Source organism: Diceros bicornis, chromosome 11 (assembly GCF_020826845.1).
Source record: "Diceros bicornis minor isolate mBicDic1 chromosome 11, mDicBic1.mat.cur, whole genome shotgun sequence".
Lineage (NCBI taxonomy): Eukaryota > Metazoa > Chordata > Mammalia > Perissodactyla > Rhinocerotidae > Diceros > Diceros bicornis.
This window is the reverse complement of record NC_080750.1, coordinates 5,793,990-5,809,410: the sequence shown is the minus strand read 5'-3', so window position 1 is coordinate 5,809,410 and position 15,421 is coordinate 5,793,990. Positions and strand designations below refer to the sequence as shown.

Sequence of the window (15,421 nt, the reverse complement as noted above, 5' to 3'; positions counted from 1 at the left end):
TTGTCTTAAATAAAACTTTAGGTATCACCCAGAATAACAAAATGTGTGTATTAGTTTGCAGTGGCTTTAGAGCAACTTAACACAATGGGTAACCCAGGAGAGACTGAGTGGAATATGACTAAATCATGTGCACAAAAAGTGGGATATGTATAAAGGAGACGCTATAGGAGATGCTGTGGGAGAAAATGGGTAACAAAACTTTGGGTCACTATAAATTTTCAGGAACTTTTCATAAAATTATAATGTATAAAAATGCCCCCTTTACAACAGCTAACAAAGTCATCTTTAAATCCTATTTAAAGATGGATAAAACTAATTCCTTCAAACTGAGTTGGATTTAAATGCTTATTGAAGCACTAAAGAATTCTACTAGAAGTGTCCCCATATATGGCATTTCTCGTTGCTCATATGGGCAGGAAAAGAAGATTTACTGTCTTTTAAAAAAAACAGGGCCGGCCCCGTGGCTTAGCGGTTAAGTGCGGGCGCTCCCCTACGGGCCGCCCGGGTTCGGATCCTGGCGAGCACCGACGCACCACTTCTCCAGCCATGCTGAGGCCGCGTCCCACATAGAGCAACTATAAGGATGTGCAACTATGACATACAACTATCTACTGGGGCTTTGGGGGAAAAAAAAAGGAGGAGGATTGGCAATAGATGTTAGCTCAGAGCCGGTCTTCCTCAGCAAAAAGAGGAGGATTAGCATGGATGTTAGCTCAGGGCTGATCTTCCTCACAAAAGAATAAATAAATAAACATCTATTTAAAAAACAAATAAAACAATTTAAAATTTGATGTTTTAAGGGTAAATTTTCAATTATCAGAATGAGAGCTGTTAATAACCAACAATGGAAAGAGAAATTTTTAAAAATCTGATTCAAAATCCTGTGACAATGACCAGCACTGATCAATTCCACTGAAGAGCACAAACTATTGAATATTCAGCACTCGGAACAAGTTCTACACTGTTTCCTAAAGCCTCTTAGCATCGTCTAACCATTCTTCCCATTTGTAGGCATTTACTAAAAGAAAAGCCACTAAACAGCAAGACATTCAAAACAATGTCATATTTTCCCCACCTTGCTATAGGATATTCCATCAAAAACAGATGTTATTTCAGCAGGAGTTTCCACGGTGACAACAATTGGGTGTGAAGATATCAAAGAATCATCCTCGTGAACAGGTATCACATCTTCAATTAATATCTGGTCAAGCTGAAACAGCAGAACGAACCAGAGAAATATAGCACTTCCTTTATCCTGCTTCATATTTCAAAATATCATTTATATAATACAAATTGGGGAAAATAAATATAAATGACTCAAATTATTTAAAACCAGCATTAGGTGGTCAAACTAATCATATTTTGCACTGATTGGTCAGCACTGATTCCATTCCTGTCTCCTATTTATAACTCCTTTGATTTCGTCCCTCTGTGACAGGCCAGGAAGACACAAGCTTGTGAATTCTGTGTCTGCTACTTGCGTGTGACTTTTGGACACATGCTAACTTTTCAAGCCCTGTTTCCATATCTGCGTAGTGGGAATGACGGCATCACCTCACAGATTTGTTCTGAGAATTAGTGAGGAAGCATGTTGATTTGCCAAAAATTGATGTTCAGGTTTTTTTTTCCCCCCATCAACTAATCATTGGAATTTGGATGATTCATAATTAATTGAAGATGATTAGCTTTTGCTTTAGTTCTAATAATCACCTTCTCATTCCGGTCCTAGGTTTTCTCAGCAAAATAGAGTGGTTAGGAAAGCTAGTTCCAAGGTGGGACTTCCTTGGTTCAAGTTCAGTTTTTCCACTTTCCAGATATGTAAGTTGAAGCAAGTTCCCTCCCCCATTAAATAGGGGTAACGACGGCATCTACTTTTTAGAACCAGGCGGAGGATTCAAGGAGATAATGCCTGGTAAGCATTTGGCATGGTACCCGGCAGAGGATGGAAACCTAACACATAGGCTGCTATTATGATTTTGATTCTTAATCAATTAGATTCTGAAATCTAACTCCGTTAAATCACTGCTAATTAAAAAAATCAAAAGCTTTCTTGATCTTAATTAAAAATATTTCCAAAAAACAAGCATGCTATATTAGTTGACATTTTCCAATTTTGTGATTTCAGTTTATAATAGGCGAGGTGCTATTGTCAAGTGATGACTGCCAATCAAGGTAATTTTGACCTGGATTTTAATTTTTTACTCCTAAAACGTTTAGGTAAGTAGAAGGAATCCTGTTCTCCGTGTCAGGAGATCTGACTCTAGTCTTGGTTGTGCTACAAGTTGTCTGTATGACAGTGGAAAGTTATATTCCCTGCCTGGGCATCAGATTTTCACTGTAAAAGAGGCTCCACCGTTGTGGTACTTCTCAAGCTCTCTTAGAAAGTATCTTTAATTATTTGTCCCCTCCACCCACCAGACCCTGAACTGGCAGGACATGTGTTTTATCCAGTTTTGGGTCTTCTATAGTGTTCACTGAATGAAGAATGAATGAATGAGTTGGATCATGTGATTAAATTTCATTTAAGAGCTGCATACTAAATTCTTCTGGAATTTAATTGGGGTTTTTGAAACACTGAAATTGGAATACTAAAATGTTAAATATATATTATATATACAATGTAATGTTATAATTTTTTATAACATCTTGATATAATAAGGGCATCAGATTACTTTATAGAAAATAAAGGACAAAATAATTTTTCATTTATATAGTTTAATTTCAATAAATTATGAAATCAGCAATTTTCAACATAGATGAGTGGTTCTCAACTAGGGGAAATTTTGTCCCCCAGGCGACATCTGGAAATATGTGGGGACATTTTTGGTTTGACATCTGGCACAGGTAGGTTACTGGCATCTAGTAGATATAGACCTGGGATGCTGCTAAATATCCTACAATATGCAGAACAACCCCCCACAATAAAGAACTATCTGCCCAAAATGTCAGTAGTTCCATGGTCAAAAATCCTCGATGTAGATTAAGTTTTTAAAGAAGCAATGGTTGCAAGCTAGCTGTACACTTTGTACAGCAGATGTGGAAATGCAAGGGCTTCAAGCTTTCAACATTGTCTTCTTCTTCTACCCAGTAGAGGCCAGTAGTCTACATGGTACACAACCTCCTGTCATTTGCTACTTGCACCCTTCTACACACTCACGCTTTCATATACACAGACAGATACGAATACCTACACCATCTAAATATAAATAAAAACAGATCTAGCTTTTTGGAATAAGATCTCTGTAGAGTTCACAGAAGCATCTGTTCCAGGCCCCTCAGGGACTCACAAAATGGTAATGGTAACTACACATATGTTTTGGGAGTTTCTGAGCCTACAAGATAGAGAACAAAGTTCTTCTTTCATAGAGGGGAGCTCTGACTCAGAGAGGATATGTAACTTGCTCGGTCATTTACATATCCCATAATATGAGGTCACATTCCCCGTAATGCATCTAAGAAATGATGTGTCCAGGATTTGAACTTGAGTCTCACTACTAAGTTTATGCTCTTATCTCTTTAACACACTATTTCAGCAACCTGTGTAAAATAAGTCATTTGCAAAACTAGTCTTAGACATTTGTCAAAGGGCTAGTGCTCCAGATACTTTCTTGGACACAGAGTTGGCATTGTCTAAGCTAGCTATTCTTTTTCCTGCCTTGACACGTGTTCTTGAGTGACTCTATCAAGGATATCCTCAGATCGTGGTGGTCAGTTGCCCTCCAGGGCGTGGGCATAGGCTCTTAGCAAGGCACACTTCAGTGCAGCCTGTTTTGCATGAGGAAAACAGAGACTTAGAGCTGGAGTGTCCAGGGCTCACCATTTCCCAATCTCCTTCTGCATGGTTCACTCCCAGGAACTCAAAGAAGGAAGCAAATCCCTCATTGAGCCACAAGTCTTCCCACCAGTCCATGGTCACAATATTTCCAAACCACTGAAATTATAAGCAATAAAGAGATAGTTAAATTCTTACGCCTTTGGTAGAGAGGCCTAGAAAGTTTCAGCACATTCATTTGTTCATGTAAATTTTGTCACTTGACACGGAAGTGGCAGGCATTGTATTTAGCATTTATTTCCTGCTTTATTTCTCGTGGGTTTTCCAATGACATCAAATTCTCCTTAGTTTTTTGCCTTTATTTAGGTATTACTGACACTATTTAAAGTTATAGGAAGGCCTCCTGTATATTTACTACAGGCAAAACAAGGGGTCTTAATGCACTCAAAATCTTTATGGTAAAATGTTTATTAGCACTACGGAAGACTTTCAAGCAGGATTTTCTGAGTTGGCTATTGATTTGCTAAGTTATAATTAATTTCAACTATTCCTGTGGTCTTAAGCCACTTTTCAAAATAAGCTAATTGATGCTAAGATGCTGTACCTGATGAACAAGTTCATGGGCGACCACACTGGCCACCCTCTGCCGGTTTGAGGAGGCTGATTCCTCAGGGTCATACAGCAGGTTGGTTTCTCTGTAAGTGATGAGGCCCCAGTTCTCCATAGCCCCAGTACCAAAATCCGGAATAGCGATTTGATCTATGGAAAAGAAAGAGTCCAGTGAGAAATGCATTCTCTCTGTTTGTTCATAACATTTCTTACCAAATTAAGTTCTTTGAATGAATGTTTTCTAAAAAGGCTAAAAATAATTCTTGCAGTGAAAAACAATAATCTATTTGTGAAAACTTTTCAGTCTTAATGCACTCAAAATTTCCATGGAACTTTTCCTGTTGGCTCCAGATATCAATGTGTCTTTTATTCTTCTAAAGAAGGACACACACGGCAATGCTCTTTTCAAGTCCTCTATAAGTTTATGTCTTTTGCTCCTCTCTGTACTTCATTTTTATTAGCTTTTTTTTTTCATGTTTTTCACTTAAGTAATACAGATCATCTGTTTTGGGGGATCAGCTGTCAGGAATAAGAGAATGAAGTTTTCAAATGAGGAGTATAGAGCTTCTAAGTGCAGAGAAAATATATTTCTATCCAAGAATACAGAATATTAGAGAATATAAAATTCCAGTTTTTTCCTAATTCTGTACAATTTGAGGTCAACCTGATTCCCTACTAATGGAATAGCTTACCATCTACTCATATGTATTCAACTAGGTGGATAAACATGGAATTGACTATATTCTCTCTAAATTCCCTTCCAGGTCTAAAATGTTGGATTCTACCAGGACTTTCGATGCCTGGTTTTTGCTGGGGCCAATGATCTTAGTCATGCTACCTGACAGGAAGCAGTGTTGATCAGTTCTGTTTTAAATCCCCAAACAGAAGAAGTTCAGCTTGATTAGTGGACAGAATACAGCTTCTTCAGTTAATGAACTGTAAGAAGAATGTAATTTCTTTATTACATCTAATTTAAATGAGGCATATAAATGAAAATAAGATTGTCACCTAACGTATAAGAAAAAGTCCTTTCTTTCTGGTTAAAATAAAGATTCTTAAAGCTTTGTATAAAAGAATGAAAACGGATATATCTTAAATGGAGGTCATGATTACAGCAGTAGCTTCCTTTTTGTGTTATATTCATTCTTAAGTTTAGTTATTTTGTCACAAGAATACCAATTAAAGGGTGGAGAAGTATTCCCCCCAAGGGCCAATATTTTCCGTAATGTTATGGAGTATAATGTGCACCTAATCTTTGAAATAAACTCGTTTCTTTGGTGAGTATTGACATTATAATTAACTAACTTCAGTGTATTTAACTTTAGGGGGTATAATCAATGCCTAAGTCATTTCTAAGGAAAGTCTGAGATGGAATCAATTCTGAAGGGGTTGATAATGCATATAAAATATGAAGAAGAAGTAATAGGAGAGAGGGAGGAAGGAAGAGAAGAAGAGAAAAGAGAGAGAAATTTGTGAGATTTTCACTTCCCAGGTTATCTTGGGTGATACAAGTGAGATAAAGAGAAAAAAGGCTTTTAAATTGATGTGCTTAACATTTTATTAAATGTTATTCTGATTTTGATGAAAAGTTGTTTCTCTTCCTGCAGTTGTTTAGCAATCAAAAAAATGGAACCACTGCCACTGAAGAGAAATGGGGCATCTACAAACTTGCTGGGAGCCACAAGCACAGAGCCATTCCGCGGTAGAGAATTCGGCCTTCCAGTTGCTTTGGATAGTTTATCCAAGCAAGGGCAGAGAAGGAAATAGAGAAGTCAGTTGTTGGTTGTTTTGCTTTCTTGTTGCCTTCATTTCATCCCTACAGACATCTACCTGGGTGTTACACTTCAAGTCTTTCCTAATAGCACTCAAGCTCACTAAGAAAGCATTTCTGGAGGCGGCCCGGTGGCATAGGGGTTGAGTGCGCAGGCTCCACTGCTGTGGCCCGGGGTTTGCAGCTTCAGATCCCGGGCGTGCACCGACACACCGCTTGTCAAGCCATGCTGTGGCAGCGTCCCATATAAAGTGGAGGAAGATGGGCACAGATGTTAGCCCAGGGCCAGTCTTCCTCAGCAAAAAGAAGGAGGGTTGGTGACAGATGTTAGCTCAGGGCTAATCTTCCTCACCAAAAAAAAGAAAAAAAAAAAGCATTTCTGCTATTGAAAGAAGTGTTGTATCCACACCATTTTGATTATAGCCCTACTTTATTTTAAAAATAAAATATGCCCCCATATTAGAAAAAAATATTTATGGAAGGAGCTCGATGTCTCATTTTAACTGCTGGAGAATCTTGAATTAGTCTTGTACAACACTAGAAAGATGGAAGCACATGGGACTCTGACAGCATCATTGATCCCTATTACTTCCCAACTCATTGATGGTAGGGAGGGAGTGTAAGCTATTGGGATGGGTATTGGGAAAACAACTGATCTAGGTTGCTATTTCTGGCTCCCTCATTATCAACGACTACAGTTATGTGCACAGACTTTAATCTTTATTTGGAAATAAAGGACTATACATTAGTCAGGTTAAGAACAGAGTGTAGACATTATTCTTGGAAGAATCCGGAATGGATCTTTCAGCATCTAGTAAGTGTTGAACACATAGTGTCAGCATATAACAAAAAGACTTAGGGATGACTGTTAACCAAGGATGATAAAATGGAAGAACTGAGTTAACTTAGGTGAAAACAAACACAATATTAAAAATAAGAAAATAAAAAATGATTCTCACCTAATTTAGGAAGAGAATAATTCATAGCAAAGTATTCTTCAAAATAATCAAACACAATTTTAGTTATGTTTGCAGCATATTCAGCTGTATGCTTTTGCTCTGGCTGGACATATATAGTGAGCTATGAAACAAAACACAAACATTAAGTGAAAATTATTCTTTGTTTGATAAAACACAAAAACTACGAAATATGACACAATGGAAAGAAGGTGGGCTTTGGAACCACATAAGTCTAATTTGCATTTCAGTTCTGTGTGGTCTTGGACAAATCACTTCACATCTCTGAGCCTCCTGTGTAAAGGAAAATAATACTGCATAACTCACTGAGTGATTTCAATGACTAGAAATAATGTAAGACACAATGGTTGGAACAGTGTCCAATATATTTTTAAAATATTATTACTTTTTTCTATTTAGAATATATATTGTCTGTTCAATATCTATGTGTCTATGTATCTATCTATCACCTACCATCTATCTCTGTGTAATTTCCCTTTAAGGAAATGAATCATGTGATTTTTCTCATCTAAAAACCCCTTAGATATATGTTTTCCACTTGTGCTATTCTCTCCATTGCTATCCATATTACCCTTTTGATATTTTAACTGTTCTATTCCCAGAGTCTAGAATACAATTATTCAAATTTTCCTGAGAGAGAGGCATCTTGATAAGCTACATCAAGTCTCTAAGTCTTTGGGATATTATTTTGTGCCCCTGGGACATAACTTATAAATCAAACCAAGTATGGACTCCTCCCCACCCCAATTCTAAGCATGTATAACCAGAAGAGCCAACATAATATTGAAGGAAAATAACAAAGTTGGAGGACTGACACTACCTGACTTCACAACTTACTATGAAGCTACAGTAATCAAGACTGTGGTATTAGCAAAAGAATAAGCAAATAGAGCAATACAACACAATAGAGAGCCCAGAAATAGACCCACATAAATATAGTCAACTGATCTTTAACAAAGGAACAAAGACAATACAATGGAGCAAAGACAGTCTTTTTAACAAATGGTGCTGGATCAACTGAACATCCACATGCAAAAAAATGAATCTAGACACAGACCTTACACCCTTCACAAAAATTAACTCAGAATAGATCACAAACCTAAATGTCAAATGCAAAACTATAAAACTCCTTGAAGATAACATAAAAGAAAACCTAGGTGATCTTGGATATGAAGATGACTTCTTAGATAAAACACCAAAGGCATGATCCATGAAAGAAATAATTGATAAGCTGGACTTCATTAAAAACTTCTGCTCTGTGAAAGACAATGTCAAGAGAATAAGAAGAAAGCCACAGACTAGAGAAAATATTTGCCAAGACATATCTGATAAAGGACAGTTATCCAAAATATACAAAGAACTCTTAAAACTCAACAAGAAGAAAACAAACAACTAAATTAAAAAATGGGCCAAAGACCTTAACAGACACCTCACCAAAGATGTACAGATGGCAAATAAGTACATGAAAAGACACTCCACATCATATGTCACCAAGGAGATGCAAATTAAAACAACGAGATACCACTACATACCTTCTAGAATGCCAAAATCCAGAACACTGACAACACCAGATGCTGGTGAGGATGTGGATTGATGGGAACTCTCATACATTGCTGGTGGAAATGCAAAATGGGACAGCCACTCTGGAAGACAGTTTGGTGGTTTCTTACAAAAGAAACATATTCTTACCATACCTTCCAGCAATCATGCTCCTTGGTATTTACCCAAAGGAGTTTAAAACATGTCCACACAAATACCTGCAAACAGATGTTTATAGCAGCTTACCTATAATTGCCAAAACTTGAAAGCAACCAAGATGTCCTTCAGTAGATGAATAGATAAATAAATGGTGATACATCCAGACATTGGAGTATTATCTAGTGCTAAAAAGAAATGAGCTATCAAGCCATGAAGAGACATGGAAGAACCTAAAATGCATATTACTAAGTGAAAGAAGCCAATCTGAAAAGGCTACATACTGTATGATCCCAACTATATGATATTCTGGAAGCGGCAAAACTATGGAGACAGTAAAAATTTCAGTGGTTACCAAGGATGGGGTTGGGGAGGGAAGAGATGAAAAGGCAGAGCTTAGAGGATTTTTTTAGGGTGGTGAAAATACTCTATATATTATAATGATGGATATATGCCATTATACATTTGTCTAAACCCATAAAATATACAACACTGTGTGTGAACCCTAAGGTAAACCCTGGAGTATTTTGATGTGTCAATGTAGGTTCATCCTTGGCTAAAAAAACATACTATTTGGGGGAGTGATATTGATAATGGCGGAGGCTATGTGTGTGTGGGATAATAAGGTATATGTGAAATCTTTGTATCTTCCCCTCAATTTAGTTGTAAACCTAAAACTGTTCTAAACAATGAGTGCTTTTTAAAAAAAAGTTTGTGAGGAATTCAAATGAAATATACTTGTTGAATTTAGCACCTGATTCAAAATCCTCAAGTAAAGCAAAAGAGGCAGTCATCTGACAAGTTCAAGCCCATCTACCTAACGGGAACCGATGACTCATCATTAAAATAAAAGGAAAGAAGGAAGAGAAATTATGCCTACTTTCCCCTTTTATTATTCCAAATGCATTGCTAGTTTTGGTATTCATTTAGGCACCCATCCTGAGCCATCTTTTCTTAGAAGTGAGAAACAGTGGAACCATCCAGTAATTTAAATGACGGGTTCTGAAAGAGCATCCCTTAAAGGAGCAGCGCGGGGTCATTCTTCTCACAGCCACTGTGTAACTGACGTTCTTGCTTTATTTGCATAAGTGAAGATGTGTTCATCTTCCTCTCCAAAGGCAACACAGCTCACTCAATGATCATTCCCACATTCTTTGAGATTTTTGTTTTTTATTTTTGTTACTTGCCAGAAGTGGTGATACATTTCCTCACTGTCCTCCTGCCCTCTTGGGGAACAACGACATGCATTTTTCAAGAAGTTAAGTGAAACTGAGTACCCAGTTGGTGGCCACTGAACAGAGCAAAGAAAATTGCCCATCTGAAATGAAAACCGCCATGTTCGCAGGGGACTGCCACGTTGTAAACTGAGATTCTCGCCATTTTTCATCTGTGAACTAATTAGTGTGCCAAGACTCCCCCAGAATTTCTACCACATCTGTTCTCTACCATTAAAAACTTCAGGAAGGGCAGTTCCTCCTAACTCACTCCACTGTTGTCTACACACTCTGTACTTTTGTGCTGCATACAATGTCTGGAAAGAAGGTTGTGTGAAAGAGGGTTGAGAAAGAGGAAGAAGAGAGAACAGTGTTCCCGTCCTCCATGGAGCTATGGGGAGGAGAAAGGCTCTGTGTGCTCGTTCTGCCCATATCTTCTCATTTCCCATGCCAGTAGGCTGACTCTCTTTAAGCAGAATGCTTCCGAGACTATATAATCTGGTTTTTCTTATTCTCCATATTTCTGTTGTTGGCAACAACAGGAATGCAGCGCCGTTAAATAAGATTGATGTTAATGTAAATTCAATCAAAATAAAAGTAATCCCTTCCTCTTTTGTTTCTGAGAAACTCAACCCCACAGAAGTATGTTCTGTCTTGACAGTCTCACATTATCTGTGATCTATGACCCTTCAAAATAAGGGTCATAGATCATATTTTATGACCATTTCTTTGATCAATTGAGCTAAGCAATCACAAAATATATAGATACAGCCCAGTTACCTTGTAACATAATCAGCCAAAGCGCATCTACGAGCGTGCCCTATCTGCCATACATCGCAAATATACTTTTCCTCTAAAGACTCTACCAATGTGTCAACATTGTCTGTCATTTGAAGCTTCAAAATAGTCTATGTGGCATCCATTTAATAGCAGAACATCTGTGATGTTTGGATTTTGTGATTTAAAAAAGCATCCTCCCCTCTGCTGGCACCTTCCCTGGTCCTCTGCCCAGCCTTTCCTGCTCCCTGACCTCGTCTTCAGCTTGGGCTCCCACTGCATCCCTCTCTCCTTCCCGTGGGCTTTGGCAGAGGTTCTAACGCTTCTCCATCATCTGCTGAGCTTCGGCACTTCTGTCTATGACAGAGTTCAGTGAATTACCCCTGATTTATCACTTTTTAATAATAATTGGCATCTTTTTAGTTTATATGCTTGCTTTACTGAGCTGACTTTTTTAAGCACATGACTAGCCACATTGGAATGGCACGGAGCGAGGAGGGAGACGCGCACGCATATTCTTTCTCCTTCTTTTCTTCTACGCGAGTCATATACGCCTTTATTATTCAAGGACTCTATTAAAGGTTAAATATAAAGTTTATATGTAAGCTTTATAACTTTGTATATAAACTTTGAGTATAAATATGAAATTTTCAAAGCTTCAAGAACCTACCTGGTATGCTTATATTTAGTTTTTAAAAACAGTAAGTTCCCTAAGCAAATTAAATTACCTCGATATACCACTGTTGGATACTATGAGTCACACTGCATCTACTGAGCTAGTGTCAGCTGCAAATGTCTGTGTTTCCTAAAGCCTGTATTCTGCTGATTGTGCTTTTGGAGGGCGGGATGCGTCTGCTTGATCGTTGTTGTCGTTGCTTTTCTCTTATCATATTGGAACCCGCCATAAAGGAGAGTTTGGAGTTCTTAATATTATCCTTTCATTCAAGCGTCTCTGGGAATTTGAGAGATGGGATTTAAGTCCATGAGAATTGCTTCCTGGTTGGTTGCTGTCACTCCCTTTGCGCATCCTTTTGACAAAAATGACTAGATCCACCAGATCATCCTCCCTTAGAACAGCCTAGTGAAACCAGGTATTCTCTGTAAGTCCAATGATTGTTATGACTCTGAAACCAAAACCAAGTAGAAAGCCCAGCAATACAATCATTATGATTAACTAGTAGTCTTATTGAGGATTTAAAAATTTCCAGGTAATGTGATATGCTCTTTCCATGCAATGTCTCACTCTACGCATCAATTCTATGAATCTGGCACTGTTGTACATGATAATAGAATAGAATAGCTTGCATCACTGATGATAACTTTACCCCAATCATTTAGCGAGTCCAGTTTCCACAATTATAAAATCCAAAGAGCTCTGAATATAGAAAACTTTTTATATGTTCAAAGCAAACTAATTTAGCAGTATCACCTGACCTGAACTGATAGGAGGGTTTTTATAATCTTTATTTTTTTTGCTACAAAAAATATTGCTGCAGAAATGTTACTGTTTGGTTATAAGGTGCTGCCCCGGATCCCTCTGTGGTTACTCAATAATATACAGTATTTGTAGCATATTACTTTTCACAAATCTGAAAATTTATGAATTTTAACATACAACTAGATACAAGGGTTTTAGATAAGGATTGTAGACCTCGATTTAGAATTTCAGAGTTTGAAGAGTTTTAAAAATAAGCTTCTTCACTGTATACACAAGAAAAATGAAGTCTAAGGCAGCACTGATGCTAGAGTTCAGTACAAAGTTTGTTCACTATATCGTCTTGCCTCTTCTCTCCGTTCCTAAGACTGAAACCTGACTTGCCCTAGCAGCCAAATAGAGACAACAGCCGCACTTGTCTCACCGAGTCATCTTGAGCGTTCAGGAAGCTAGTGCATAAACCGTGCTTGACACATAAGAGTTCTATGTGTCCCATCGAGAACATTAGTATCATTAGCGATATTACATTGAATTATTAACCTCTGTGATTTTCTTTGTCTGCACTTCCTTATATGTGAGTGATCTCCACATTGTGGTATCCATATTACCATTAGGAACATTAGGAGAATGCAGAGGAAAACAAATAAAAGTTAAGTTTTTGACTTCCAAAATACGCTTTTCATGCCCACATAATAAATTTGAAAGTCAAAATCTTTTGATTTGCAAGATCCTAGTTGGAAAGGCTTTCAGCAATAAAAACAGAAGGCCAAGCAAAAAGCAAATCACAGAGTCTATGCTGTAACAATAGATTGGAAAGAACAGAGGGAGACCCAGACAGCTCTGTCCCAAAAAACCTAGATGAAAGTCACCTGGGCCAGGAGAGGGCAGTAAGGGTGATGGGGCAAGACTCTGGAAGGGTGTGTCAGGGTCTGGGATGAAGGCACTGCCCTTGGAAAGACCACGTGAACAGAAAGGAATCGGCTGGAACTGACTGCTGGCCACCGCTGCCGCCATCACCCTGGTCAGAAGCCAGGCCAGTGCCTGCAGGGTCCCCGCCACCAGCCAGGAGCACAGCAGGTCAGCAGTCCCCTGGGTCCCCGTCCTTACTGTCCTTGTCTGCTGAGCATCTTCTATTGATAAGGGTGACCATACATCTGGGTTTGCCCAGGAATGTCCCAAGAGTGTACGTCTGTTGCTTACCTGTTTACACCTCTTGTCCCAGCACAATTAGTAATACCTTCTCTATTATTTATATTCTATAGATGATAAAATCGACCTATAGGTCACTCCACCTATCGACAATAGCCTGCCTTTCTACTGCTGATCATCCAGCAGAATTAGCACCTGTTCATCTCTTGAGGTTTTTTACAGAGTCTCCTCTGAATGCTCCAAATAGACACACCCCTTTAAATGGCCCAGGACCCTGGCAGGGCCCCTAAAACAGAAGGCGAGATCTTTGTCACTCAAATGGATGTTATGACCAGCAAAGACTGGAAGACACACTTGGGTGACACTGGACAGTGGTGGCCGACTCTGTTTCACATCTCAATTGAAGTACAGGTATTCTAGCACATTTCACTGCCTTCAGGGCTCAGCATCCTCCTTGTGCACACAGTAGGGGCTCAATAAAGACTGATGAAACAATCTGATTGAAGGGACCTGTTTCATTATCAATACTGAGGTAGCAGAATGAGAAAGAAAAAAGAATTCTATATTGTTTTTAATCCTATAAATGCATATTTAAGGTACATAGTTGGTATTACTGAATATGCCATTGATGTGATTAATTTTACAAGTTTACGTTCTCCTCAATGTTCTTCCAGCAGCAGACAGAAAGTAGGCGGAGGGAGAGGAACACTGGGTAGAAAGGAACAGTGATATGCTGGAGCTTTTCAAGTTGTGTTTGTGACTGCCTTATCACAAGAATGTGATTATTCTTCCTAAATCTTAGCTTGCCCCTTACACATAGATAAATTATTATAAACATGCAAAACCTTGGTTAGAAGTTTGAGTGACTAAGGACTTTTTCTGGTGTAGCTTCGCAGGTTGAAACGTGTTCAGAACTCTGAGTTCAGAGCTCAGCTGCTCGGAAGCGCTGCTTGAGACGAAGCCCAGCACGCATTCAGGTTATACGAAGCGTGGGTCGGCAGCTTCCCTTCCGTTTAAGTCAAAATTTAAGTTGTCTGATGCTTGGTGACTCTTATTACTGCAGCAGAATTTTTTAAACGTTTAAAAAATTTAACTTACCTCATAGAATTTTATATTATTTTTCTTAATCTTTGGGGAAGATTAAGAGCTCTTGATTTAGAATAACCCTTCCAGTAAAGAAATGAATTTTAAAAAATCATAAAATGTTATAAAATTAGACTCATTCTGAAAACTTAGCAAAGCCACAGCAAAAATGTCTTTTTAACGTAACAAAAGAACCCTGTGTCAAAATAGTTCTGAGGGAAGTAGAAAATTGCCATCAGAACATGACAAGAGTTGCTGCAGGCAAGATCCACTGATGACTATGGACAAGGAGTGGTCAAAACGTTAAAGAGAAATAGGATATTTACATAGACTTGAATGATCTCTCCCCATGTATCCATCACTGAGGTGGCTATAACGCATATTCATAAATTCTTTGATAGTCCTCCCTCCAGGATGTGAAGCTTTATTCTCTTCCCCTTGAGTGTGGGCTGTACTTAGTGATCGCTTCTAACAAATAGAGTATGGAAAAGAAAAACAGTAATTCACAGTGGAGAAACCCAGTAGACCTCACCTTAATCAGATGGTCAAAGTTAGCATCACCAGTAATAACTCATGTTGGGAGCCTGTACCCACTAGTATGATGTGATGAGAAGGGTAGCTCACCTCTATGGTATTTTCCCCCCAAATCCAAAAGCCCAGTCTAATCAAGAGAAAATATCAGACAAACCCAAATTGAGGGACATTCTGCAAAATATCTGACCAGTACTCTTCAAAAGTGTCAAGATCATTAAAAACAAGGAAAGATTGAGAAAATGTCACAGATTGGACAAAATGAGGGAGACACTATGACTAAATACAGCGTTATCACATTGGATCTTGGAACAGAAAAAGCACATTAGTGGAAAAACTGTGAAATCCAAATGAAGGCTAGGTAACAGTTTTGTACAAATATTAATTTCTCCGTTTTGATGAATGTAT

General features: G+C 38.3%; 1 protein-coding gene and 1 long non-coding RNA gene across 3 annotated transcripts in view; one reads left to right on the top strand and one right to left on the bottom strand.

Moving 5' to 3' along the window:
- ENPEP (glutamyl aminopeptidase) overlaps positions 1-15,421 on the bottom strand; it is a 78,923-nt gene that overhangs the window by 43,265 nt on the left and 20,237 nt on the right. For both annotated transcript variants that reach the window (XM_058549905.1, XM_058549907.1), the window contains exons 4-7: positions 7,112-7,232; positions 4,377-4,531; positions 3,818-3,931; positions 1,076-1,210 (exon numbers count right to left, since the gene is read on the bottom strand). In XM_058549905.1, coding sequence (XP_058405888.1) covers positions 1,076-1,210; positions 3,818-3,931; positions 4,377-4,531; positions 7,112-7,232 — 525 coding nt within the window. The remainder of the gene's footprint in view (positions 1-1,075; positions 1,211-3,817; positions 3,932-4,376; positions 4,532-7,111; positions 7,233-15,421) is intronic.
- Positions 1,480-2,840, top strand: LOC131411257 (uncharacterized). The gene is made up of 4 exons (XR_009221528.1): positions 1,480-1,578; positions 1,815-1,912; positions 2,126-2,217; positions 2,795-2,840. It is a non-coding gene; the product is annotated as an uncharacterized LOC131411257 (long non-coding RNA).